The 27554-nt window shown below is 42.9% G+C and overlaps 1 protein-coding gene across 1 annotated transcript in view; it reads left to right on the forward strand.

Moving 5' to 3' along the window:
- The first annotated feature begins 2376 nt into the window (after positions 1 to 2376).
- Positions 2377 to 27554, forward strand: part of LOC122562034 (dynein axonemal heavy chain 9-like) — a 508505-nt gene continuing 483327 nt past the window's right edge. Inside the window, exons 1-2 of the mRNA XM_043714478.1 lie at positions 2377 to 2724; positions 22754 to 22947. Coding sequence (XP_043570413.1) covers positions 2377 to 2724; positions 22754 to 22947 — 542 coding nt within the window. The remainder of the gene's footprint in view (positions 2725 to 22753; positions 22948 to 27554) is intronic.

Below are 27554 nucleotides of genomic sequence, written 5' to 3' on the forward strand. Positions count from 1 at the left end.
TGGATTTTTGTTAGGCAAGGGAATCAAAGATTCTCAGGAGTTGGTAGGAATGTGGAGATAGAAACACAAACAAATTAGCTGTAATCTAATTGAATAGTGCAACAGACACCGGTGCAAATTGTGTCCTTCTCCCAGTTTGCATAAATGCCTGCCTCCTAATAAATTCCACTCTGCTCATGGGATGAAAGCAGGACAAGATACAAAAAGAAACTATCCATGTAATCTGTGCAATATTTAAAACTGGAAGTAAATGCATTTACTTCCAAATCCCATAAAAGTTGATGCTTTTGCACACAACATTGTGGATCCAGTGTCAAATGTATTTTGAAGCTAATTTTCACAAAAATATTATGCTCTTCCATTGTAAATATATTTCTAAGATTAGTTTTCATTCTTAAAACAAAATACATTCAATGAATACAGGGTCATCTTGATTTTTAGAGGATCTTTTGAAAAGTTGAGAGCAATTCCAAGACAATTGACCAACGAATAAACCCAGAAACAATTGATTGGGTAATTGTTACTTCATAACAATTGTTTTCATCTCTTAGTTTGCTGTGGTTTTTATTAATTATATATCCAGGAAATTTGTGTAAATTTGTCGCTGGTTGAAGGGGATGTGCACAACGGCTTATGCTGGAATAGAATCAGGAGATGGTGGTCACTGCGCTTTGATCCATAGGATCAAACTAATGCCTTAGGCATGAAGGTTCAAGTTCTACTCATAACAGATAGTGGTATTTAAATTCAATTAATAAATCTTCAATTATCGAGCTGTTGTTCATAGTCATAGTCACCATGAAATTATCTTCTAATTGTACAATAATGCAGATGCTGAAGATCTGAAATATGAATTGTCTACTGTCACTTATGCTTTCCCCTAAACATTTTGGAAGCATCCATCTGATTCACTATAATCCCTCAGAGAGAAATCTGCAGTCTGTACCTGGTTTGGCCTCCAGAACTACAACAATTTGGTTGACTCTCAACTGTGCTGTGCAATTGGCTCGCAAGCAATTCAGTTCAAGGGCAATTAGGAATGTGCATCACATGTTGACCTTGCCAGCAATGCCCACATCCCATGAATTTATATATTTTAAGAAAGTGTTGCAAAACCTCAATCGATTTGGTAGCATCTATTGAGCGAGAAACAGATTTAACAGTTCAATATGATTTTCTCTTTTCACAGATGCTCCCAGAGCTGCTGAGGTTTTCTAACACTGAGTTTTTAATTTCAGATTTGAAACATCAACCGTAGTTTTGCTTTTATTAGAGTCCAGTGAGTTGGATCGAAAGGTCTGTTTCCGTGCTGTACATCTCTATGACTTTAAGTAATTTTGAGCTGCTGGGTTTACCACCTCCTGGATTGTCACTAGTTATGTGCCATGAACTCGCAAAATAATATTGTTCAAAGTTCCCCACACTCAACTGTTTGTATATAAGCCTTTTATCAATTCCTATTCTGCACTCTGCCCATGAATTGTCTAGTGTTACTTGTGCTGTGCAGACCAGAATTCTTTCTTGTTCATTCCTGGCTGAAAGTAATCACTTGGATAGTTTTTAAAGTGATGGTGAACTTTACGTTTTATTGACACACCAGACACAACTGGCATCACAGCTATCGAGAAGAGTTGTGCCCATGTTGTTGTGGTGGGTGGATTACATCCAAGGAGAAGGGGTGACCTGTAGTTTACTGAAGACCTCAAATGCTGGTGTTCACAGTGGGTCAGGCAGCATCCATTGAGAGAAAGCAAGCTTGCGTTTTGTGTCTAGATTACTTCAGAGCTCTGAAGAGTCATTTGGACTGGAAATGTTTTCAGTGCAGACTGCAGCATCTGGAGTAATTTGCTCCCGACCTGTGGTTTAATTGGGAATTGGTAAACCTACTTGTTTTGTTGTTGAGCGGGGACATTAGAATTTGTCCTCAGGGCACTCAATAGGTGAAGCCCCCAGAAAATAATGTGTTTTTGTTTTTCTTTTCCAAGTTCTTGGTCGCCGCCCCCACCCCCATTTATTATTTTCATTTTTTTTCCATGTTCTCTTCCCCTCCCTTTTCCATATTCCCATAATCTTTCCTCTTAGATATATATCTTCCGACTCTTAGCTCTGCTCTGACCATATGTTCGATCTCTCGTCACCTGTGTCTGCTCTGGGATGCCTTCCACCCCCTTTTCTCCAGTAGTTGTCACTGCCACCGTGTCTCCTGGCTGGTGTGGGGAGGAGCTGAAAGTTTGGTGCTGTCCAGCCCACTTTCTCTCCCAGATGAAGCCCCACGCCTGTTCCGGCATATAGCCTACAAACAATCCGGTTGCTAAGGGCTGGCCTCACCCCGCGTCTCTCATTCTTCACAGCAGCTCTGTAGGAATTGGAGAAGCCATGGGGGACAGCAGCTCTGACCAGAGGTGGGGGTTCCTGCAGGACTATGTGCTGAAGGCTCTGAAGCTGAAAGCTGAGCGCTGGCAAAAATGCACCGGCACCGAGGAGCACCGGCTTGTGATCCAGGAGTTTGTGGAGAACAGCGAGCAGACGGTGCTGGTGCTGTCCCTGAACCCAGCAGGGCACCTGGTTCCCAGTCTACATTTTCCAAACCTCAGCAAAAACAAAGCTGTTTTCTTCGTCAAAAGACACAAAGAGAAACTGACGGCAGACTCCATGAGGACCAACCTGCTGTTCGGAGACCTGGCTTACTGTCCCCTTGACCAGTTTGCAGCCCTGGTAGACGAGGTAGGTCAACTTTAAAGCTTGTTGAGATTTCTTTTTAAGCAGAGGCTGCTAGGAAAACATTGCAGAGGAAGCTGAAATCAAATGTTGACATTTCAAATGCAAATCTCCCAGCCAGAAGAGACAGAAAAATGTTTCTTACACAGAATTGAATGGGAACTATACTGCAGAAGTGCTGTGTATTTCCACAGCCACTGTTTTACATGTCCAAAATATCCATCTTTATTCCCTCATAACTATTTCTGCTCACAGAGAATTTTGATTTATTGTTTTTTTTAAACAATGTGTTGCAATGCAAACATAGCAGACAGGACCATCTGGTTTGGTCAATATCATTTGAACAACAGGATTGTAATAAGTGTCATTGTCCAGGGCATGTTCAGATGAGGACATGGATTTTAATTTGCTCTACTAACTTACCTGCCGTATAGGATTTTATATAACTCTTCACGACGCAAACGTTAATTAAGTCAATTGGCACTTAGTAAGGCAAGACAGTTGTTCAGCAGCAACATTACTGAAAAGTGCTGAAATAAAGCCAAGATTAAATAAAATCACTGGAAACAACAGTTAATATTGAGAGCAGTATTGTGCCCACTGTTTCGATGACTGAATAGCTTAAATTTTGTTTTTGTGAAGGGATGCATTGGAGTTTGGTTATTTGTCATATTTCCAATCATCCCTCATTTTGGATCAGAAGATTCTGGTAATTGTCAATTTTACTTTTTAATAAGTGATTTGGTGATTTTTAACCAGTGGTTTGTGATGTCTGTCAATTCTCTTCGTTTACCACAAACTCCTCACAATGTTGAATATTTTCAGGTCTTGATGATGTGGGTTACAGTTCACTTCAATCTCAGCCCCAACACTATTAAGGATGATGGAAGGCTATAAATCAATTGCACTGCAGCCAGGATTAAAGACACAGTTGATATCATTTTGATTTGGAGATGCTGATGTTGGACTGGGTTGTACAGAGTTAAAAATCACACAACACCAGGTTATAGTCCAACAGGTTTATTTGGAAGCACTAGCTTTTGGAGCACTGCTCTGTCATCAGGTGTTTGTGGAGTATAAGATCGTAAGACACAGAATTTATAGCAAAAGTTTACAGTGTGATGTAACTGAAATTATGTATTGAAAAAGACCTGGATTGTAATTCTGTAAGTACAAATTCACCCCACAAGTGTGTGTGTGTGTGTGTGTGTGTGTGTGTGAGTGTAAAGAGGTATAGATCTGTGAGAGGGTGTGTGCGTGAGAGCGTGTGTGCGTGAGAGTGTGGGAGTGTATGAGAGAGAGCTTGTGTATGAGAGAGGGTCTGCATGAGTGTGTGTGTCTGTAGGAGTGTGCATGTGTTCTGCAAGAGTGTCTGTGTGTCTATGTCTGTTGCAAGTACAGAACTACAATCCAGGTCTTTTTCAATATATCATTTCAGAGTTACACCATACTAAACTTTTGCTATAATTTCTGTGTCTTTTGAAATCATTTTGAAATTTATTTTACCTGGCAAGTGGGCTCAATTGGTAACTTTGTGATTTGCATAAAATTATAGTTCTTTCCATTAATAATGTTTCAGCAACTTTTTTTTTAACTCAGTGGCTTAGGATATGAGAGATGAATAACTAATAAGGGTCTTCCAATCCTGAATACAATCCAGCGATCACTGTTGTAAAGCAGAAATATTGGAAGTTGAGTGAATGCAATCTTAAGCTTGTCTATATTGTGCTCAGTGGTACAGTTAAATTTTCTGTCAGGGCTCTCTCACTTGGACTATCACTAAGTTATGACACTGGAGGGTTTTCTATGGGTATGGAAATTAGGTCAGCAACATTTAATTTCCAGGGGATAGGGAGGGAGGAAGTTCAGCAGAGAAGGAATTTTACATCTCCCACCCCCCACACTCAATCGGGCAAGTGACACTTCAATTTCCTCTTCCTCTGTTGTTCTCAGCTTGACTTAATTTGGCTGGGATTTCTTTTTCAATACAGGGAGGAAATTTAGCTAGCCTTCATTCCCCTCATTCCAAGAAATTCCTTGGTTGAAAATCTGCTATTTGATTAACATGCTGACAAAGCAAGTATTGTTCCAATATCAGTAATGTCTATATCAACCAGTTATGAAGGGGCACTGGAGTATGATTGCATTATCTGTTAATATCTTCAGAGGAGGTGGAAAAAGGACAGCAAAAACAAAGGATTTTATCTGTTTTTAATGGATGTCAAATTGTTTCTGAAGCAAACAAAAATATAAATTACTAGAGAAACTCATTAGGTCTGGTAGCATTTGTGAAGAGAGAAACAGATTTAACGTTTCAGGTCCAGTGACGACCCCCCCCCCCCCCCAACTTCAGAACTTTTTTGTTTCATTTTAGTGTTTCTAAATGTCACTTTATCATTCTCAATCCAGAGCATAGTTCTGATAGGTTAGTGCTGATGACATAACATTTTGCTCCTTTTTATGCTAAGCTTTCAGATTAAATTTAAAATAAACACTCATTTAAGAATGCCCAATACATTGTGCTGTTTTACAGTTGGGGCACTTTTGTGTGTACCAGTTTGGCAGACATAAATTGAACTCCAAAATACTTAAACTGCCCGCACAGAATTAGCAGGTACACTTTTACAACTGAGTACATTCACAGTTGAAGGAGTATACCAGAGTTTAGGGGATTGTAGGAGAAAGTGAGGACTGCAGATGCTGGATACCAGAGCTGAAAAATGTGTTGCTGGAAAAGCGCAACAGGTCAGGCAGCATCCAAGGACCAGGAGAATCGACGTTTCGGGCATAAGCCCTTCATCAGGAATGAGGAGGGTGTGCCAAGCAGGCTAAGATAAAAGGTAGGGAGGAGGGACTTGGGGGAGGGGCGTGGGAATGCGATAGGTGGAAGGAGGTTAAGGTGAGGGTGATAGGACGGAGAGGTCGGGAAGAAGTTTGCAGGTCAAGAAGCTGGAGTCTGAGGGTTGGGACTGAGATAAGGTGGAGGGAGGGGAAATGAGGAAACTGGAGAAATCTGTATTCATCCCTTGTAGTTGGAGGGTTCCTAGGCGGAAGATGAGGTGCTCTTCCTCCAGGTGTCGTGTTACCATGGTCTGGCGATGGAGGAGGCCAAACACCTACATGTCCTTGGCGGAGTGGGAGGGGGAGTTAAAGTGTTCAGTCACGGGGCAGTTGGGTTGGTTGGTGCGGGTGTCCCAGAGGTGTTCTCTGAAACGTTCCGCAAGTAGGCGGCCTGTGTCTCCAATGTAGAGGAAGCCACATCGGGTGCAGCGGATGCAGTAAATGATGTCAGTGGAGGTGCAGGTGAATTTGTGACGGATATGGAAGGATCCCTTGGGGCCTTGGAGGGAAGTGAGGGGGGAGGTGTGGGCGCAAGTTTTGCATTTCTTGCAGTTGCAGGGGAAGGTGCCGGGAGTGGAGGTTGGGTTGGTGGGGATGTGGACCTGACGAAGGAGTCGCGGAGGAAGTGGTCTTTCCAGAACGCTGATAGGGGAGGGGTGGGAAATATATCCTTGGTGGTGGGGTCTGTCTGGAGGTGGCGGAATTCCACATTTCCATTCATCTACAATTAGAACTTATAGTTTCTGGTAACTGATATTTCAAATTCTAATTGGTATTTTGGAATTGCAATTCTAGGATTTTATTCATTTTTCCATATTTTGTAAATGAAAAAAGATGATTGTAAAAATTTGCCTTCAGCAGTGGCTTGAGCCGTCATGGTGGTGTGATGGAGTGACACAGAGTTGAAGTTTTATTTGCACACTGACATCCTAATCTCAGGCATGTTCCAAACATCAGGCCTCCTTCAGTGGGCATAGGAAATTTGGAAAGCTTGTTGCACCCACTGGACATTTTCTTAGTGACTGGCTTTAGAGTGACATTGATGGCAAATTGAGCAACTATATATTGACTTGAGGACATACATAGCCCAGTGATGTCTGTATTAACAGTAAAAGACAGGATGTATAAATAAGTTTGGTTAATGAGTTAGCATTTGTGCTCTGTTATGAAGAGACTAGTTTCCCTTTCTTTGATTTGCTTCCATAAACTACTGCTGAAGTTCCTTCACTGAACATGTTTGAGCTTATTTACTGCTTCTTTGAGATAAATATGCTCTTGAAGATTTTAATTTATCTTTTACAATCTGAAAATCAATTTAATGGAATGAAGGAGGAAATTGAACATACTCATTTGACATTGTGAGCATTATTTCATAAACATGAAAGTTTTTTAAAATGCTTCCACTGGTGTAGATTTATGATATCCTTTTTAACACTAATAGGCAAAGCTGCACAATGTACTGAAAGTCAAAATGATTTTATATCCTTTGAAATATGTTGCATAATTGATGTAGTCTGTGCCACAACAAATATTTGTAAATATTATTTGTTCATTGGCAATTGTAATCGGAAAGCTTAATGATGTATATTCTCTTTTCTGATCATTTTGTTTTCTTTTATTAATCCTACTACATACCTTAGCTCTGTCAAGTTGTCAAAAGACCTTCCTCCCTGGCCTGCTCACTCTGTTGAAATTGTTATGTATTTACGCAGTTGTCTACACCGATGCATTAATTCATGAAATCTCAAAGTGAAGAAGTCCCTTTTTTCCATGAGTCTATTCCTTCTATAGGTCCATTAAGCCCTTTAATGCAGTTTTACTCAATTTTAACTCTTCCAGCTACCTTCCAGGAAAGAGGCCGATGATGAAGCCACATGACTTTATCCAGGTGATCAATGAATGTATAAAGGCAGTAGGAGTGTACTTAAGAGGGAAATCAGGAGGGCAAAAAGGGGACATGAAATAGCTTTGGCAAATAAAATTAAGGAGAATCCAAAGGGTTACATTAAGGACAAAAGGGTAACTAGAGAGAGAATAGGGCCCCTCAAAGATTAGCAAGGCGGCCGTTATGTGGAGCTGCAGAAAGTGGGGGAGATACTACACAAGTATTTTGCATCAGTATTTACTGTTGAAAAGGATATGGAAGATATAGACTGTAAGGAAATAGATGGTGACATCTTGAAAAATGTACATATTATGGAGGAGGAAGTGCTGAATGTTTTGAAATGCATAAAAGTGGATAAATCCCCAGGACCTAATCAGGGTACACCTAGAACTCTGTGGGAAGCTAGGGAAGTGATTGCTGGGCCTCTTGCTGAGATATTTGTATCATCGATAGTCACAGGTGAGGTGCCGGAAGACTGGAGGTTGGCTAACGTGGTGCCACTGTTTAAGAAGGGTGGTAAGGACAAGCCAGGTAACTATAGATCAGTGAGCCTGACGTCAGTGGCGGGCAAGTTGTTGGAATCCTGAGGGACAGGATGTAATATATTTGGAAAGACAAGGACTGATTAGGGATAGTCAACATGACTTTGTGCGCAGGAAATCATGTCTCACAAACTTGATTGAGTTTTTTGAGGAAGAAGCAAAAAGGATTGATGAGGACAGAGAGGTAGATGTGATCTATATAAACTTCAGTAAGGCGTTTGACAAGTTTCCCCATGGGAGACTGGTTAGCAAGGTTAGATCTCATGGAAAACAGGGAGAACTAGCCATTTGGATACAGAACTGGCTCAAAGGTAGAAGATGGAGGGTGGTGGTGGAGGGTTGTTTTTCAGACTGGAGGCCTGTGACCAGTGGAGTGCCACAAGGATCGGTGCTGGGTCCTCTACTTTTCATCATTTACATAAATGATTTGGATGTGAGCATAAGAGGTACAGTTAGTAAGTTTGCAGATGCCGCCAAAATTGGAGGTGTAGTGGACAGCGAAGAGGGTTACCTCAGGTTACAACAGGATCATGACCAGATGGGCCAATGGGCTGAGAAGTGGCAGATGGAGTTTAATTCAGATAAATGTGAAGTGTTGCATTTTGGGAAAGCAAATCTTAGCGGGACTTATACACCTAATGATAAGGTCCTAGGGAGTGTTGCTGAATGAAGAGACCTGGGAGTGCAGGTTCAAAGCTCCTTGAAAGTGGAATCGCAGGTCGATAGGCTAGTGAAGAAGACGTTTGGTATGCTTTCTTTTATTAGTCAGACTACTGAGTACAGGAGTTGGGAGGTTATGATGCAACTCTACAGGATATTGGCTAGGTTGCTATTGGAATATTGCGTGCAATTCTGGTCTCCTTCCTATCGGAAAGATGTTGTGAAACTTGAAAGGGTTCAGAAGAGATTTACAAGGATGTTGCCAGGGTTGGAGGATTTGAGCTATGGAGAGAGGCTGAACAGGCTGGGGCTGTTTTCCCTGGAGCATCGGAGGTTGAGAGGTGACCTTATAGAGGTTTACAAAATTATGAGGGGCATGAATAGGATAAATAGACAAAGTCTTTTCCCTGGGATGGGGAGTCCAGAACCAGAGGGTATAGGTTTAGGGTGAGAAGGGGGAGATATAAAAGGGACCTAAGGGGCAACTTTTTCACACAGAGGATGATGCATGTATGGAATGAGCTGCCAGAGGAAGTGGTGGAGGCTGGTACAATTGCAACATTTAAAAGGCATCTGGATGGGTGTATGAATAGGAATGGTTTGGAGGGATGTGGGCCAAGTGCTGGCAAATGGGACTGGATTCAGTTGGGATATCTGGTCAGCATGGACTGAAGGGTCTGTTTCCATGCTGTACATCTCTATGACTCTATAATTCTATGATCCTTTTCCCCAAAGGGTCCTTCCACATCCTTCAGAAATTTAACTGTACCTCCACCTATGTCATCTACTGTATCCGTTGCACTTGATATGGTCTCCTCTACATTGGGGAAACAGGATGCCTTCTTGCACATAATTTCACAGAACATCTCTGGGAGACCCACACCCACCAACACCACTGCACCGTGGCTGAACACTTCAACTCCCCCTCCCACTCCGTCAAGGACATGCAGGTCCTTGCCTCCTCCACCGCCAAACCGTTCTCACCCAATGCCCGGAGGAAGAATACCTCGTATTCCACCTTGGGACCCCGCAACCACACTGGATAAATGTGGATTTCAACAGCCTCCTTATTTTCCCACCCTCCATGTTACCATCCGCTCCAAAGCCCCCCCCCCCCCCCCCCCCCCCCCCACCCCCCTCCATGTTACCATCAGCCCCAAACCCCCCCCCCCCCCCCCCCCCACACACGACCTATCACCTTCTCCCTCACCTTCATCCACCTATCGCTTTCTCAGCTACCTTGCCCACCCAACACCACCACCCTCCCATTTATATCTCAGCCCCCGGCCCAGAAGCCTCATTCCTAATGAAGGGCTTATGCCCGAAACATCGATTCTCCTGCTCCTCGGTTGCTGCCTTACCTGCTATGCTTCTCCAGCAACAAACTCTCGACTTTGAACTCTAGCATCTGCAGTCCTCACTTTCTCCTCTGTGACTCAATGCTAGGTTTTAAAATGAATTCATCAGCAATATCCACAAAATTATCAGAACAGCCTCCATACAGATCTGGATAATGCCCCTGCCTCAGCTCATTTGCTGCTGAAACCCGATTTTTTTTCTTTGCCTTTGTTACTTCAAGAGTGACCACTCCATTCTACCCCTGTCTGGTCTGCCATATATTAGCCTGGTGATGATGCTGTGGCTTTAAGAGGTGCGTTTTGTCCTGGTTTGTCTTTGAAGAGATGTCGAACAGTTGACCAAAACCACTAGTAAACAGCTTGTGAAGGCTTGAGTTTTTTTAAAGTTGGACCACTCTCAGACAACAACTCACCAGGACAAAAGACCCGATACCCAGCATGAGCAAAACCAACGTAGTGTACAAAATCCCATGCAAGGACAGCACAAAACACTACATAGGACAAACAGGAAGACAGCGAATGATCCATATCCATGAACACCAACTAGCCACAAAATGACACGACCAGCTATCCTTAGTAGCCACACACGCAGATGACAAGCAACATGAGTTCGACTGGGACAACACTACTATCATAGGACAAGCCAAACCAAGAACAGTCAGGGAATTCCTAGAGGCATGGCACTCATCCACAAATTTTATCAACAAACACATCGACCTGGACCCAATATACCGGCCACTGCAGCGGACAGCTGGAACTGACAACCGGAAGCGGCAGAGACAAACCATTACAAATGCCGGAAGAAACAACACAGAAGCGCTTCACAAGAGGCTCCCAAGCACTGAGGATGTCACCTAGACAGGAGACTAAAAGATCTGCAACACAAATTCCCAGCTCGGCGAACAGAATCACAACAACGAGCACCCGAGCTACAAATCTTCTCACAAACCTTGAACAATGGTACCTTCTGTAGACACCTCCATATGGAGCCTCTCACTGTGAACCTGCACAGTAATCACTCCCATTTGTTGGAATTTCTTCCTAAGTTCACACATCTGTTGATTAGGTTTCTCTGCATATTGCAGAGCAGCATGTTGGCCCACTTAACCTTCAAGGAGAAAGTGAGGTCTGCAGATGCTGGAGATCAAAGTTGAAACTTTATTGCTGGAACAGCACAGCAGGTCAGGCAGCATCCAGGGAACAGGAGATTCGACGTTTCGGGCACAGGCCCTGAAGAAGGGCCTGTGCCCGAAACGTCGAATCTCCTGTTCCCTGGATGCTGCCTGACCTGCTGTGCTGTTCCAGCAATAAAGTTTCCACTTAACCTTCAGATGAGTTTGTTTGATGATTCAAAGTCAATGTCAATGACTTAGAAACAGACAAGGTGTAGATTTTCTTTCAAACCTGCCATAAAATTCCCAGACATCACTGGGCATCTGCGCCGCATTTCTATACTGGAAAAATGCAAGACCCTGCTTCTATCCAGAATATCTGCTGCTATTTTCCACTTCCTGATCAGCAACCTGTAGAAAAGTCTCAGTGGACATCCTTTTTCAAGCTTGACTTCAAATTCTTGGACTCAATTCTTTTTGGCACAGGCTTCCCAACTATGTCAGAAACCATAATGGGAGTCTTTTGTTCAGCATGATGATATAATATTATTGATGTTCTGTTCAACACATTCACAATATCAAGCCATCATTTTATAGTGTAAGAGTGCGAGGAGTGTTCATGATTTAAAACATATACAAAGCTACATGCCATTAAGATATCTCTGTTTTGTACTTTGAATAAGAAATATTGCACAACCAGATTAGCTCAATACTGTATTAGTTAACAAACATTGCTCTCAATAGGGTTATTTTCCATCAGAGATTGAATCACTATATGTTTACCCATCTCTTTAGTGCATTAGTTTGCTAGTTACAGAGCAACAACAATGAATAGCTGTAAACTTTAAACTTTCAGAGTTAATTGCATGTTAGGATTTCACCCTAAAGCTGGCTTGCATGTGGAATGTGATGATGTTATATGAGCAGTCCTCCCTGCTGACATTGTTGTATGAGGCTACCTGCACTATGATTATCATGGGTCAGGTTTGCGGTCACCATTCTCCTTTAGGGTGGGGATTAACAGGGCCACTTCAAAAAATGTAGGTAGCAGCGGAATACCACCTGCCAACTTAATGGAAAGAGTTTCTTGTTTTAAATAAGATGTAGTTTAATTGCAAATTAACAACCAAATGCAAGTTTGATATGATTGTTTGAGAGATGATAAGGAGGATGTGAATGGTAGGTCCTTTAAGATCTGAAACTGTTCGTCTACCGAGCTCATGTCACATCATTGAGGGTAACGCTTAAGGCAGGCCTCAGTACAGCCTGACACAGCATCTACAAAACATTTTTTTCTCAAAAGGGATAATTTCATAATAATTTCATTGACCACTACTCCGTTTCAGCTTAAGTATGTGATGTCATAAATTCAGAAGATTGGAGATCTCATTGTTTTACATGAACACATTGTCTTTGGGCTTGGGAAGATTGGATTCTGTTCCTGACAGCATGAAGGTGAAAGTCTCTTTAAACCGGAGGACATTTGATCTCTTGGATTTCCTTCCTGGAGAGTGGCTGTCTTGTTGAAGCAGTCTTTTTTTGTTGCAGTATCCTGGATCCCTGAGGCATTCAATTTGTTCCTGACCTGTACCTTCAATCTTTAGTCAAAGGTTATCCCTTCTCAGTTGTTTCTTCTAAAGGGTTGATATCTTCAATTTGTCGCATTTTTATTATCGTTCTGCTGGTAAATCAACTTTAAAGTGTATATCTTCAATTATCAATTGTCTTGAAGCTTCTGTTTGGTCTCTGTCTTTGCAATAATAGTGAAGCTACTATGTTTACTTCCTCCGTTCTGTTATTTATTGATTGCTTGGCGCAATATCTGTCACAATTTCTGCGATTATTCTAAGAGATATAAGGACGTGAAATTATTTGTTTCTGTTTACAACTCTTTGAATTTCCTCAGCATATGGTATCAGACATTAAAATGTCATAAATACTTTTTTCACCCAGTTGTGCTGCAGATGCATATGCAGCAATAACTTGAATCGGGAAATACTTATTGGCTTTGTGGTTGCTAGTGTTTGTCCACAAACTTTGCTGATCCTTCTAGATTGAACTCTATCTCTCCCTCTCACCTCTTCCTCTCACCCTCCCCCCCCCCCCCACTTTTCTCTCTCTCTCTCTCTCTCTCTCTCTCTCTCTCTCTCTCTCTCTGTCTCTATCTCTGTCTCTCTCTCTCTCTCTCTCTCTCTCTCCAGTGTTGACAGCAGAGGAAAACATTTCTGCCAAACCAGTGCCGTCACAGCTTTCAGTCTTACATTCCATATGAAACAAATTTCTAATACCATTATAGCAAAATACCTGACTGAATTCTGTCTTACATTTGAGTTCTGCCATGAGCATAGGCAACTCAAACAAACTTTTCTGTCACTTGTTCCATAGCTGGTTGTTCTTTATCTACATGCTACTTGACTTGCTCTTCACGGATGGCTGTTCCTGGACCAGTTGCTTCTTGACTTTCACCAGTTTAAGTCTTTGTACTATTTGAACAGGTTATAGGTCAAGACACACAATGAAATGTAAGACTGAGAATTCTTGAATGGAGACTTCATTTAAGTTTTCTATTATTTGACACTGTTTCTGTTGGAGAGTTGCTTATGTCTTAACTTTATTTAGAAGTGGTATGCCTCCTGGACCATGTAGTTGCACTGTTGTTAGCTGTGGATAAAGTTTCCACCATAATTCTATATATGATGATCATAATAACACTTTGCCTTTGAGTGAAGCTTTAAATTGCTAAAATGGCTACTGATAATCTAATCTCTTGGTAAGAGGATATCTATAATCTATCTAGAAACTCTTTTGTGTTGTTTTCTTCTATTGAAAAATGTTCTACTTCATTAACGTCTCTGTGTGGGTAACTATTTGATTCCTTGTTTTTCTGGGACTGTCCTACTATGATAGATTTTCTGCCAGTGACCTGTTGCATTACAAATAAAGAATTCTGGTTAATAGGTTAACATTGGTTGTGACGGTGAGGTATCCTTGCTCCACAATGTTGCTGAAGACCATTAGTATCTAGTGTCTGTGCTATTCACTGTATTAGTTGCTCACCTTTTAAAAATAATTTTGTACCTCAAGAACTGTATGGATCATGCCGAAATCCGGCAATCAGATAGATCTTCTCCTTTCAGAATTGACCTCTGTTACTTCCAGATTTCTGCTTCACTCACCATCACTTTCTTGGCATTCTAATCTTCCTTTGACTGTGAAATGTCTAATGAAGATTATCAGCAATTCCAATCGTAATTGTGTCTCATGCAACCTTTAAGTCATCATAGTCACATGTTTCCCCTAATCTGTAGACATCCTTCATGAATTCATTTATGGATTCCCCTTGATGCTGAATTCTTGTATTTAAACTTTGCTGATTCAAGAATTTTATTGGTACTGAGGGTTGAAATGATTGTCAAAGGCTTTTAGGACTTCTTCCCACAGAAACCTAGAAGATAGGGGCAGAAGGAGGCCATTCAGCCCTTTGAGCCTGCCCCACTATTCATCAAGAGCGTGATTGATTGTCTAATTCAATAGTCTAATCTTGCTTTCTTCCCACAACCTTCGATCCCATTCACCCTAGTGCCATATTTAACCAACTCTTCATCATAGAATAATAGAATCCCTACAATGTGGAAGCAGGTTATTTGACCCATTGAGTCCACACCAACCCTCTGAAGAGCATCCCATCCAGACCCAACCTCCAACCCTGTCTCTGTAACCCTGCATTTCTCATGGCTAACCCACCTAGCCTATACATCCCTTGGCACTATGGGGAATTTAGCATGAATACATTCAATATGTTGGCATCAACTACTTCTTGTAGTAATGAATTCCCCAGGCTCACCACTCTTTGGGTGATGAAATGTCTCCTCATCTCCATCCTAAATGGTCCGTCCCGAATCCTCAGACTGTGACCCCTATTACTGGACACACCCACCATCGGGAACATCCTCCCTGCATCTACCCTGTCTAGTCCTCTTAGAATTTTATAAGCTTCAATGAGAACCTCCGTCACTCGTCTGAGCTCCAGTGAAAACAATCCTAACCTAGTCAATCTCTTCTCACACGTCATTCCTGCCATCCCCAGAAACAGCCTGGTAAACCCTCGCTGCACTCCCTCGAGAGCAAGAGCATCCTTCCTCAGAAAAGGAGAACAAAACTGCACACTGTATTCTAGGAGTGGCCTCACCAAGGCCCTGTATAACTGCAACAATACATCCCTTGCGCCTGTACTCAAAACCTCTCGCAATGAAGGCCAACATGCCATTTGCCTTCTTTACTGCCTGCTGCACCTGCATGCTTAGCTTCAGCAACTGGTGCACAAGGACACCCAGGTCCCACTGCACACTCCCCTCTCTCAATTTACAGCTTTTAGAAGTATCTTTCGGTTTACTTTAACCCTTAGTAAGCTGTACCATCATCAGTTTTTTTGTAAATTTATTAATGTGTTCAGCATCTGACTTAGTATCTAATTTAGAAGCCATTCTGAATCTTAAAAGCTATTTTCTCCAGATTTTCAATAGTGTTTTATTTGGTCTATCTCTGAAACTAAATCTTTCTGAAAATATTCATTCTGATGCTCTATCTTCCTAGTCTGATAATTTATATTCCTTGCGGAAAAAAGGCATTTTAATTTTGCAGAAATATCAGTATTGCTGTTCTATGTTGCTAATGGAGGAAATACCCCACCCCTGCAGTGGAGGATTTGTCTCTCAGTTTTCATGGCTTCTCTGGATGAATTCCAGTATTTGTGGACTGATTAAATTCTTCCCATTTCTTTACCATCTTGACAGAATAAATCAATTTGCCTGCATCTTTTAACACCAAAGTCATCTTTAGTCATGGTTTCCTTCCGGTCTGCAGCTCTAATGTCTGGTCCTTTCATCATTTTGTCCTAAAGAATTCCTGCTGTTTGTGGTTTCATTGCATCTACTACAGTTTTCAGAATGGAGCTACAGCCTTTCTTGTCTGCTTAGACTTTGACAATATGCCTTGTAACATCAACAATCCCACCAAAGGTCCTTCTCAGTTAATGCCTCAATGTCAATCTCTCCAGCCACCAGGAGCTGTGTACCCATGGTGCACGATTGACTCTAAAGTACACCTCACTCCCTGTGCAATATTTAATGGAGGCTGCTATCCTACTCTTATGTTCAGATCTTTCCTCAGTTTTATCAAATGCAGGATTGACCAGCTGTGGAAGATGTCCCCTTAATATGTACATAATTTCGTAAACCACGAAACTGCAAGTGAACTGGCAGCTATCCAGCTCTTGGTCATTTTAAACTCTTCAGCAACAGCAGCAGCTTTTATATCTATCCTATTTCCTTACATGTCTTTGAGATTGAGAAGGACCAATTTTCACTCTAGGATGTTGGCTGCTGAAATGCTGATAAGCCCGATGCATGATCTGCCATACACAGGAGAGGTATTAGTTAAAGGGTTGGGTAGTTGGAAGGATGCGTGCTCTCTCCAAGGTGTAATCTCCATCTCTGCACTTTTCCAGTGACTCTCTCATGGTGTTTGCAGATGTCTCAAGTGAACGTTTACCATTTTGGTCAGTCATCAACCAGGGATCTGCAAATAGTAGGAAGGCACCCTACCCAGTGGTACTATTCCTATGTTCTGGAGGTTCCTGTCGTGGGTTGCTCAAATCGCTGAAGCATGTAGGACCGTGGGAATCACTGCTACCTGGCAAACCCAGATCTTACTCTTGGATTTGAGGCCATGGTCCTCAAATATTCTCTGCCTCAGTTGGCCAAAGGATGTGTTGGCACAGTGGAGGCAGTGATGAATTTTGTCATCTCGGTTTGGCTTCATTGACAGAAGGCTACTGAAACGTGGATCCCACCATTAAAACCAGTCGATAGATGTAGGACCAGATGAGGTGGAGATAATGTTCTGCCTGCGATCTGGTTGAAGGAATAGCTTAGTTTTCAGGGTATTGAGTTAAAGATCAATATTCCCATTGCTTTGGAGAAGGAATCCACAGCAACGTTGAGCTCAGTTTCTGAGTAGACACATGCACAAGCATCCTCTGTAACCTGGAACATGATGACGGAGGTTGGAGTGGGTTAGATTTTGGATTGAAAGTGATGTAGGTTGAACCGTAGACTGCTTGTTCTATAGCTTAGCTTCACTCCTGTGGAGGTGCAATACAGCATTGCAATGAAGAAAATGGAGATGAGGAATTGGCACAGTGGTACAGCCTTGTTAGACCCCGGTTTTCACAGAGTTTCTATTTGTGATGGTTCCATTGGTGAAGATGAAAAATGTGTTGCTGGAAAAGCGCAGCAGGTCAGGCAGCATCCAAGGAGCAGGAGAATTGATGTTTCGGGCATCGGGATTCCTGATGAAGGGCTTATGCCTGAAATGCGATTCTCCTGCTCCTTGGATGCTGCCTGACCTGCTGTGCTTTTCCAGCAACACATTTTTCAGCTCTGATCTCCAGCATCTGCAGTCCTCACTTTCTCCATTGGTGAAGATGATTGCTTGCAAGTCATTGTGGAGTAAGTGGAGGATGGGGACAAATTTCTGAAGGCATTCAGATTTGAGGAGGATACTCTGTAAATGTTTGTGGTTAAAACTCAGATGTTCCTGTGGTCAGAAAATGCCATCTACAACAGTTAGTGCTATTTTCACACTTGTCTTCCATGAGAGAGAGAGAGTGTGAAGATCATATTTGTAGTGCCTTTCAATGGGCGAAAACTCATCGTAGAAGGAGATCTTCAGCCACTGGACAGAAGTGATTGAGGAGGATCATTGTAATGATCTGTCTTGTGGTAGACAGCAGGGGAGACTGCTCTGTATTTCCTGCAAATCAAACTTACCTTCTTTCTTGAATATAATCATAAACCACATCCCCAAGATCGTCCAACTTGTACTGCTTATCCCAAATGAGGGATACACAGTTGTGAAGGCATGCCAGGAGTGTATCTCTACTGTTTCCGAATTCCAGGAGAGTTTTTTTTACCCCTCCAGCAGCTTTGTTGTTTGTCAGCTGTCCATTGACTTTCCAGACAAGAACAGCACTGAATTCGAACCAAATGGGGCACTGAGAAATGGAGTTGAGAATGCTCAGTTTGAATAGTTGAGGAGCTCATCAAAATGATTGCTCCAGTGAGCTCTGCCTCCCTATCCTCGTTAAGCTTGCCTCCATACCTGACTGTCAGTAGGTTGGGCCCTTGAGTGTTTGGGTTATAGATCATTGTGAGAGAGTTGAAGTAGCACATGTCTTTGGTATTCAGGTGCTATTGGAACTCCCACAATCTCTCTATTGTCTGTTTGTTCTTTGGTTATACCATTGCCCTAAGCTGCTTGAAGAACTGCTGCTTTTCATTGAGCGAAGGCAGAGTTTCCCATAATGAAAGCTTGTGCTTAATGCTTCACTTAGGTCCCTTACCCATTGGTCATTTTATTCCAATCAGTCACAATGTTTCCTTGAAAAGAGATCAGGGATTTCTTTTTGAAGGTGTTTATTATAATAGAGTGAGATGTTTATTATAATAGTGAGGTGAGATAGTAGCAGGCTATATGATGTAACCAAAATGACTGACTGTTGGTTTGTGCTTCTTCCACAAGGATTTAGTTACCTTTGTTTCCTGTTGCTAAGCGTAGAGGCTGTCTGTTTGCAGCAATCATCACAAAAGTGTCAAAGACTTTGCCTTCAATTATGCAACACTTGAGATTGTGAAGTCCAAATTAATATCATGGGGCTCCAAATCAAGCGTAACCAATTTGGACAATCAGGGTGAAGTAAGGAATGCATATTATATGCATTTCCCATTTCCTGAGACAGCACAAAGTGAGAGCCATTTTCTGCTTCACCTTCAGCCTGCCTTCTGCTGTGTACAGCTGCTGCTGCAGGGATTGATCACCCCCTGTGGGCAGGAAGTCTTGCAACTGTCTTCAAAATACCTGGAAAATGATGTGGGAGGGTTTCTGCCCATAGCAGCATTTGTCTTCCTGCTGTGGGACAGTGAGTGGAGAAGGGAGGAGGAGAACATAGCAGCAGGAAGTGTGGTGAGGGAGAAGGGACCCAGTACAAACTGGAGAATGAATGTAGAGTGTGAATGTGAGCGAAGAGTTGAGGAAGGAGGTGGAGAGGCCCACTGGAAATGTGGAGAGATGAGGGACAGGGGAACAGAGAGATGGTCTTTCAATCTCGAAATGAATCATATGAATGATTTTGAAGCTGCTGATCACTTGGCTAAGGCATTGCACACGGCTGGTTGATAAATATTTTCTTTGCAGTAAATTATAATCATCGATGATTCTTTACTTGGATTTTATACCATCTTCGAAGATAATATTTTTTGTAATTGAGGAAAGAAAAATCAGTGACTGATGAGCGGATATTTCTAAATATTGAATGATTCAAGGAGCTGGTTATATCTTGCTGCCCACTGCTAGCAAGTGAAATTTGATTTCCCTCATTCTTCTTTGTGACCACATCATTACTGTTTGAGATCTCTTCTTTGCCATTCTCCTGATGTTGTTTGATCTCTTCTCATCAGTGAGGCTTTGGGTGATGTGCTTATTTTTGACAAATCAGTCTTTGGTATCTCCTGGTCTTGTAGCCAATATTTTCAATGCAGCATGAGATGATGGCTATCTTCAGCTCTTTCCAGATTTCCTCCACTCCATTCAAATGAACTCTTTGGTAAAGATATTGTTGGAAGTTGATTAGTTTGCCTGGCACTTGTAACTGCTCAACGTTGAGCTTTTTTTCTGAGTTGTTTCTTCATCTTCAGCTGCATCTGGCTGCAATTCCTTGCTGACTGGCACAACACCCTGGAGTTCTTCAGTGCCAATAAGGCAGTTTACAGGCCCAACATCCTTGAGCTCAAACTGGTGTGAAGTAAGAATGAGACAGAGCATCTCAAACCATCAGCTTTCGAAAGAGAGACCAGTTGAAGCCAGGACTGATCTGTTTCTTTCAACATTTCTGAGATCTGCCTCTTCCACTTCACTCCCTCGTGATCTCCAAGTTCTTGTTTCTGACTTTATTTTGAATGTCGATGTTGCTCGAGTTACAGGTAGCCTCAGTCTATGACTGGAGTTGTGAGCAGGGTTCAGACAAGATTGAGAATGGACAACAAAACCAGTCAACAAAGAAATTGAGTTGCAATGAAATGGACTCTGAGGGAACTGGGAGGCTGCCAATTATTGAATAGATAGATTAGATTAGATTACTTACAGTGTGGAAACAGGCCCTTTGGCCCAACAAGTCCACACCGCCCCACCGAAGCGCAACCCACCCATACCCCTACGTTTACCCCTTACCTAACACTACGGGCAATTTAGCATGGCCAATTCATCTGACCTGCACATCTTTGGACTGTGGGAGGAAACCGGAGCACCTGGTACAATAGGTTCAATAAAAATAGCTTTGTATATCTTCTAATCTCTAGCTTGATAGACACATCGAGGTGTTTACCTGCTGGTACATTAATCAGCTTGATTGCTCCATCTGGTTACACAGCTGGATCTGCTGGTATGCCAGGAACTTCCAAAATCTCTTTATTCCACGTAAAATGGGCAATCCTATCAAAATAGCAACTACCAGCAGGAGAGTCCTGTAATACGAGGAGAAACAGATATAACAATTGACAGTCAGACAGAGAACTTAATAGTTTAAAAAAATGAGTGTCACTTAGCTAAGGCACCAATAAGTGGATAGAATAATAGAATCCCTACTATGTGGAAGCAGGCCATTCTGTCCATACCAACTCTTTGAAGAGCATTCCATCCAGACTCATCCCCTTACACTGTAACCCTGCATTTCCCAAGGCTACCCCACCTAGCCAGTATAATTTAACATGGCCAATCCACCTAACCTGCACATCTTTGGATTGTGGGAGGAAACCAAAGTACCCAGAGGGAACCCACACAGACCCAGGGAGAATGAGAAAATTCCACACAAGCAGTCATCTGAGGGTGGAATTGAACCCAGGTCCCTGGCACTGTGAGGCACCAGTACTAACCACTGAGCCCCCATGCCATCCAGACATAGGAGAATTGAAATGTATAAATTACAATTAAATTGTATAAGATTGGCACCAGGCTAGCCACAGTAAATAATTAGGAAGAAAGATAATCCCTGTAATACACACAAAAGGACATTGTGATGGGAATATGCTAGAAGCCACTACAATCTAATGAATGATCTGGGAAAAGCCCCTGCAACATGTAGGGGAGAGAGATCTCATTGATAATGCAGAGTCATAAAGATTGCTGTGGTTTGGTGGGGTGTGGTGCTGCCTGAAATGCAAAGGATACATTGGTTGTGAACAGCACACCATCAGGGGCTCCATTAAAGAGGGACTCAGTGCTGAGGAATGAGCACTGGGTTAGGAGTGTTTAGTTTTACAATACAGTTTATCCAAAACCTGTTTGGGAGGTCTGAAACCCTGTAATTGTTGCACATACCCTGCCTGTTTATGATGCTTGAGTGTTTGATGTACCTGATGTGATTTTAAGGATTGTAAGTGTGTGACTCAAATTATGAACGAGGAAGCAGACTCTTCAGTGCTGTTTGCCCTTTGTGTACCTTCAGAATAGAGTTATGGTCTTGTTTAACCTGGAAATTACCCAAGTTTGTAGTATCACTGCAATACCTCAAGGGGGATTACTATCCTTTGTCCTTTTAAAGCTACAGATGTCAATTAGAAATCTTTTCCATGATGCACATAGGCCATGAGTTGATTTATTGAAATAGTACAGCTTTAGCAACAGGTGTAGATGCCATTTTTGCCTGAAAAAAGTTAGAGAAAATCCATTCAATATTTGCAACTCCCCAACAAACATGTGATATTATCTTCGACATTGGATAAACATTTGGATGGTAATGGAATAGTATAGGCTAGATGGGCTTCAGATTGGTTCCACAGGTTGGCGCAACATCGAGGGCCTGCACTGTGCTGTTATGTTCATAACTCAAGCCAGTTCAATACATCAGTGACCTACAGACTTATGTTAAACCAGATTTTTGAATAGTTGGTCACCTTTTGTGTGATTTCTGCAATTTTCACTCATACCAAACCTGTGCTGTTTAATTTTGGGATCTTGATTCCTGCACATGAGAATTCCAGAACTTGAGAAAATGTCGAGCTCCCATTTGTTGCACTTGGATGGAGCAGCTCAGAGCTAGAGCATGCTCATGTTATGTGGAACATCCCAAAGAGGTATAGTGCCTCTTAATTGAGAGAGGAAAGGGTGCTTGAAGCAAGTCAAAACTGCCGCCGTGAACCAGATTAGATTAGATTAGATTAGATTAGATTACTTACAGTGTGGAAACAGGCCCTTCGGCCTAACAAGTCCAAACCGCCCCGCCGAAGCGCAACCCACCCATACCCCCTACATTTACCCTTTACCTAACACTACGGGCAATTTAGCATGGCCAATTCACCTGACCTGCACATCTTTGGACTGTGGGAGGAAACCAGAGCACCCGCGAGAGAGTTGCCTTTGAACGAGGTAGGAGTGTCACTGTTGCTACTTTGGAAGCAATAATCTGGACAAGCTGAATAATCCAAATGTGTGTTAGCTGTATGTCTGGATTTGGTCGTATGGAGTGAGAGGTGATTTATGTTGTTCTGAACTGACCAGAGTTATCTCTCTGTCCTTCTGTTCTAGGTGGTCATGCCAGTTTTAACCAACAGCAGGAATCATAACAGCTGGCCCCAAGTTGTCTCTGAAGATGTCGTGCGGCATGTGCACAGCCTGAAGAGCAATGTCTTTGTCGTCGTGGGTCAAGTGAAAGGCAAGACTCTCCTGCCTTTACCCGTGGGAGCAGGGAGAGCTGCAGCTTTGTTTGAATTGGGAAAAAAGTAAGAACCATTTTTGCTCTCGAAAGATAATATTCTGTCCCCTGTTTTCAAATACCACGAAACATCTGCTGGGATCCTTCCTCCAGGCCCTGTCCCTAAACTGATCTGAAATTATGGAGGTGCATGTAGATTCCTTTGGGTAACCTTCCCTCCTCTCTATGGGCACATCTTGCCAGGTTGGCTTATTCTAACTTGGCAATTCAGTATGATCTCAGAACAACTGTATTCCCTTGGTGCATTATGGAAAATCAAATCAGAGAGCACTTGTTTCTACTTTGAATACTGCAGCTATTCTCAGTTCACAGGTGCGCCGTCTCCTTAGAGTACTGTTGTGGAAATTAAATCGACTCGACTCAAATGCTAGCAAGAGCAAAGAAAAAGTTTATTTTTGACCTCTGCAAAGGGATCCGATACATTGCCAAGACGCCTCATGTAAGGGCTGCCTAATAGCTTTCCCATATTCCCTTTATACTACAATTCGCTTCTCCTTATCAACACCTCAAGGCCAGGAACCTGGAACATTTGAGTTCCTTTCCCTGTATGGAGTTGTTTTTCTCATTCCTTGACTGATATAGTAGTTTACTGGCCTTGTAAGTCTGCTGTTAGGTCAGTTTAACTTTACATTTTTTCTGTCTGCAATACTTGCCCCTACGCCTTTATAGATTTTACAATAAATGTTAATTTTCCATTACATTTCCCCCCTCTTTGTCATTTTATGACCACAATAACAAAAAAAAATACAGAGCCAGATAGCTATGCATCAAACTGCTTAGGGAGCACCAGGCCTTTCCTCAGACACCATCTACCTTTAACACAGCTTTCTGGTAGTATCATCGCTTGATCTGGGGTGCCCTGTACATAGCCTATTTTCACATGTCACACACTTCAGCATTACGGTATGGTGGGATCCATGCAATCGCATCTTCCTGCTGTGGGGCCTCTGATCGTTTTACTATTTGGTATCCTACTGCACTCATAAGTAAATGCCGTAGGCAGGTATACAAGCAGGGTCCTATACAAAGCACTATGAGTATGCCATTGGAACTAGGAGTCATCTGCTGGGGGAGGTGGTCTTACTGCCGCCTTCATATGATTTATTATAGTAGTGATATTCTAGGACTCATCATGAATATTAAAACAGCATGAGGTACCTAACATTTTGCAGATGCCCCCTCTCTCAGCCGTCAGTATGTCTAGTACTAATCGATTTTATATCACTGCTTCCCTTAATGCCATTAACTCAATATTAATGAGTGTTAGACCTTCCTCTGTCTCATTTGCTAACAGTAATACACTATATGTGAGGCCATTAATCTTGTTTATTGCCACCGTTGTCCCTGCTCCCAAGAGAATAGACCACCAAATGTTCGCTCCTGGTGTAGTCCAGGGGTCTGCGAGTGTGTACCCATTCCAATGCCGTGGGATGTTCCTTTGGGTTACTAGCCTTTGGGACGAACACTGTTGTGCCGGTGGACAGTACCACAGGGTAGCAGCACCCCTTCCATCCCGGGGGGGGCGACTGTACACTATATTCACCTGCCTATAGATGTCGGAGAAGGGTCTATCTATTCCACACCACCAGGCTCCCTCATCACTCTTCTGAGTCTTGGTTATTATTACCCGTGCCCTGGCACCTCCTTCCTTGATAATAGAATACGTATTTCCTGTGTTAGGTGTCCCTGTAGCCATAGTGGCTACTACTAAGTGCCAATCACTGGGACCACAAGGATCCCTGCATAAATATTTATTGTCCCATTTATAGTTGTCTTGGTTATTAAACGGCCATGGGTTGCATGTAAAGGTTCCCTTAGCAGCCTCAGTTAAGATTACCGTCTGCGGCTGTATCCCAGATGTCCCTGCCCTGACGAATGGTCCTGCCAGGGCGCTTACTGACAGTGTGAGCTGGGACAGCCCCATATTTATGAGGTATCTAGCAACCTTACAAATCCCTATGTAGATAAGTCCAATCTGGTTATCGGAGTTTCGCTACCTACACACTGCAGTCTGATGTCTCCTCAGGTCCAGCTACACGTTTGCAATGGCTGGCGTGTATTCATGTGGCTCTTTTTGGTATCTTAACAGCTGTAAGGAGCACTTGAAAGGGCCCCAGCCACCTCTTCACTTTCCAGCTTTTCCCCCTGAAGTCTTTCACCACTGTCCAATCTCCAGGTTCTAGAGAGTTTTATACAGTAACGTAACATCTTATCCTCATAGTGGTCTGTTATCTGTCATACTTTAGGTCTTGGGCCAATTCCTGTGTTGGGCGGCCTACCAAACAAAATCTCAAACGGGCTAAGGTTGGCTCTTCCTCTCCTTCTAGATTTCAAATACATTAGCACAATTGGAAGTGGCTTTGTCCATGTCACCCCTAGTTCCTCACAGCATTTTGTCAATTTATTTTTTAGGGTAGCATTCTCTCTTTCGACTGCCCCACCGCTCGCTGGGTGGTAGGCACAGTGTTGTCTTATGTTTATTCCCAAGTAATCATTGATCTGCTGTTAGGCATTATTGACAAATGGTGTCCCATTGTCGCTACTAAGCCTTTCAGGGATGCCCCAAGTCGGAATTATTTCAGTTAGCAGAGCCTTGGCTACTGCACCGGCATCCTGTTTAGACGTGGGGAACACTTCCACCTATTTGGAAAACATATCAACTATTACCAAACAATACTTTTTCCCTTCACTGGGTGTTAGTTCAATAAAATCCATCTGTAAATGTTCAAAGGGTCTTTGGGGTTGGGGGTGAGCTGCCTGACTCATCTGTATTCCCCTCCCCACATTATTAGTGGCACAGATAACACAATGTTCACAATACTTCTGAGAGTAATGAGTAAATCCCTTCGTGTACCAGTGTGCCGAAATACTGTCTTACAACCCCCCTTTTGACACATGGTCTTTACTGTGTGTCAGTTTGGCATAGAACGGGAATAATGATTGCGGTAGACAGGGTTTACCATTGGGGCCACACCACACCCCTCCCCTCATGCTGCACCCTGCCCTTATTCACTCACGCTTCTCCTCCGACGTGGCCTGTGACTGTAACTCCTGTACGTCTGCTGTTGGGTTACAAATTTTTGTCATACACATGTCAAACTGATCACCTAGCGGCTGCTGGGCTGCTGTCCTTGCCGCTGAGTCTGCCTTTGCATTGCCTTGAGAAATGGAATCATTAATTTTTGCGTGGGCTTCACATTTACACACAGCGAGCTATTTGGGTAACAGGACTGCTTCCAGGAGGTCAGAAATCAGGCCACGGTGTGTGGTGGACTTTCCGATGGAGGTCAAGAAGCCCCTGTGTTTCCACAGGGTTCCAAAATCATGTACAACCCCGAATGTGTATCTGCTGTCGGTGTAAATATCCACTGTCTTTCCCTCAGCCAATTTACAGGCCTCAGTCAAGGCAACCAGCTCCGCTGCTTGCGCTGACAGATGAGAAGGGAGTGATCCCGCTTTGCCTACCTCGTGGGTATTACTATAGCATACCCAACACAATTCTGGCCTGTCTCTTTGCTCCTGAATGCTGACCCATCTACAAAACTCTATATCCAGATTTTGAAGTGGTGAATCCTGCAAGTCTGGTCGAGGGCTCAAATTTCATTAGGTGCAACGATACAGTCATGTGGGTCTCCGTCTCCTTGTGGGGAGAAGGCTAGCAGGATTAAGGACGTTATATCACTTTATTGTAACGTTAGGCATCTCTAATAACACAATATTGTATCTGAGCCAACGTGCTGCCGACATGTGTGCGGTCTTTTGCTCGGAAAGCAGTAAGGATACTGCATGTGGGACCAGTAGGGTTAATTCACCATAGCCGACTATGTCCCTGGATGCTACAACAGCCTTTTCAGCTGCAGCCATGGCTCACAGGCATTTAGGCAATCCTGCCGCTACGGGGTCTAGTTTAGCTGAAAAATAAGCTACTGGCCTCAATCGTACCCCATGATCCTGCAACAGCACAGATGTCATGCAGCCATGTTTCTCATCCACCATTTGTACAAAAGGCTTGTTTGGATTTGGAATCCCCAGTGTAGGTGTAGTTTGGAGCGCCTTTTCCAATTCAACAAAGACATTCTCGGCCTCTGGAGTCCACTGCAATGGACTCTGGCTCTGCAACCCCTTTTCTATGGGCTATGTCACTTAGGGGCACCTCAAGGGTTGCGGGAATGTGGGATAAACATTCTACAGTAGGAGCATATACCCAAAAAGGATAGCAATTGTTTCTTCGTGTGAGGCTTTGGAATTTGCTGGATTGCTTGAACTCTGTCTTGACCAATGGCCTTCCCTTGTTCAGATATTAAGTCACCTAAGGATTCGCCTGTTGTTGCACAAATTGTAGTTTTGCGAGACTCGCTTTGTGCCCATCCCTGGCACAAGGGTAACGCAAGGGTATCTTTCTCACATTGTTCCTCTGTTGGTGCTGCTATTAGGCAGTCATCTACAAACTGCAAAAGCGCTGACCCTGGGGTTAAAACAAGAATCTCCAGACTGCTGCGCAGAGCCTCATTATATATGGTGGGGGACTCACAGTAACCTTGACAAAGTTGCGTGAAGGTACATGATTTCCCTTTGAATGAAAAAGCGAACCAGAATTGATTATCTGGGTGTACC

This window comes from Chiloscyllium plagiosum, chromosome 24 (assembly GCF_004010195.1).
Source record: "Chiloscyllium plagiosum isolate BGI_BamShark_2017 chromosome 24, ASM401019v2, whole genome shotgun sequence".
NCBI lineage: Eukaryota > Metazoa > Chordata > Chondrichthyes > Orectolobiformes > Hemiscylliidae > Chiloscyllium > Chiloscyllium plagiosum.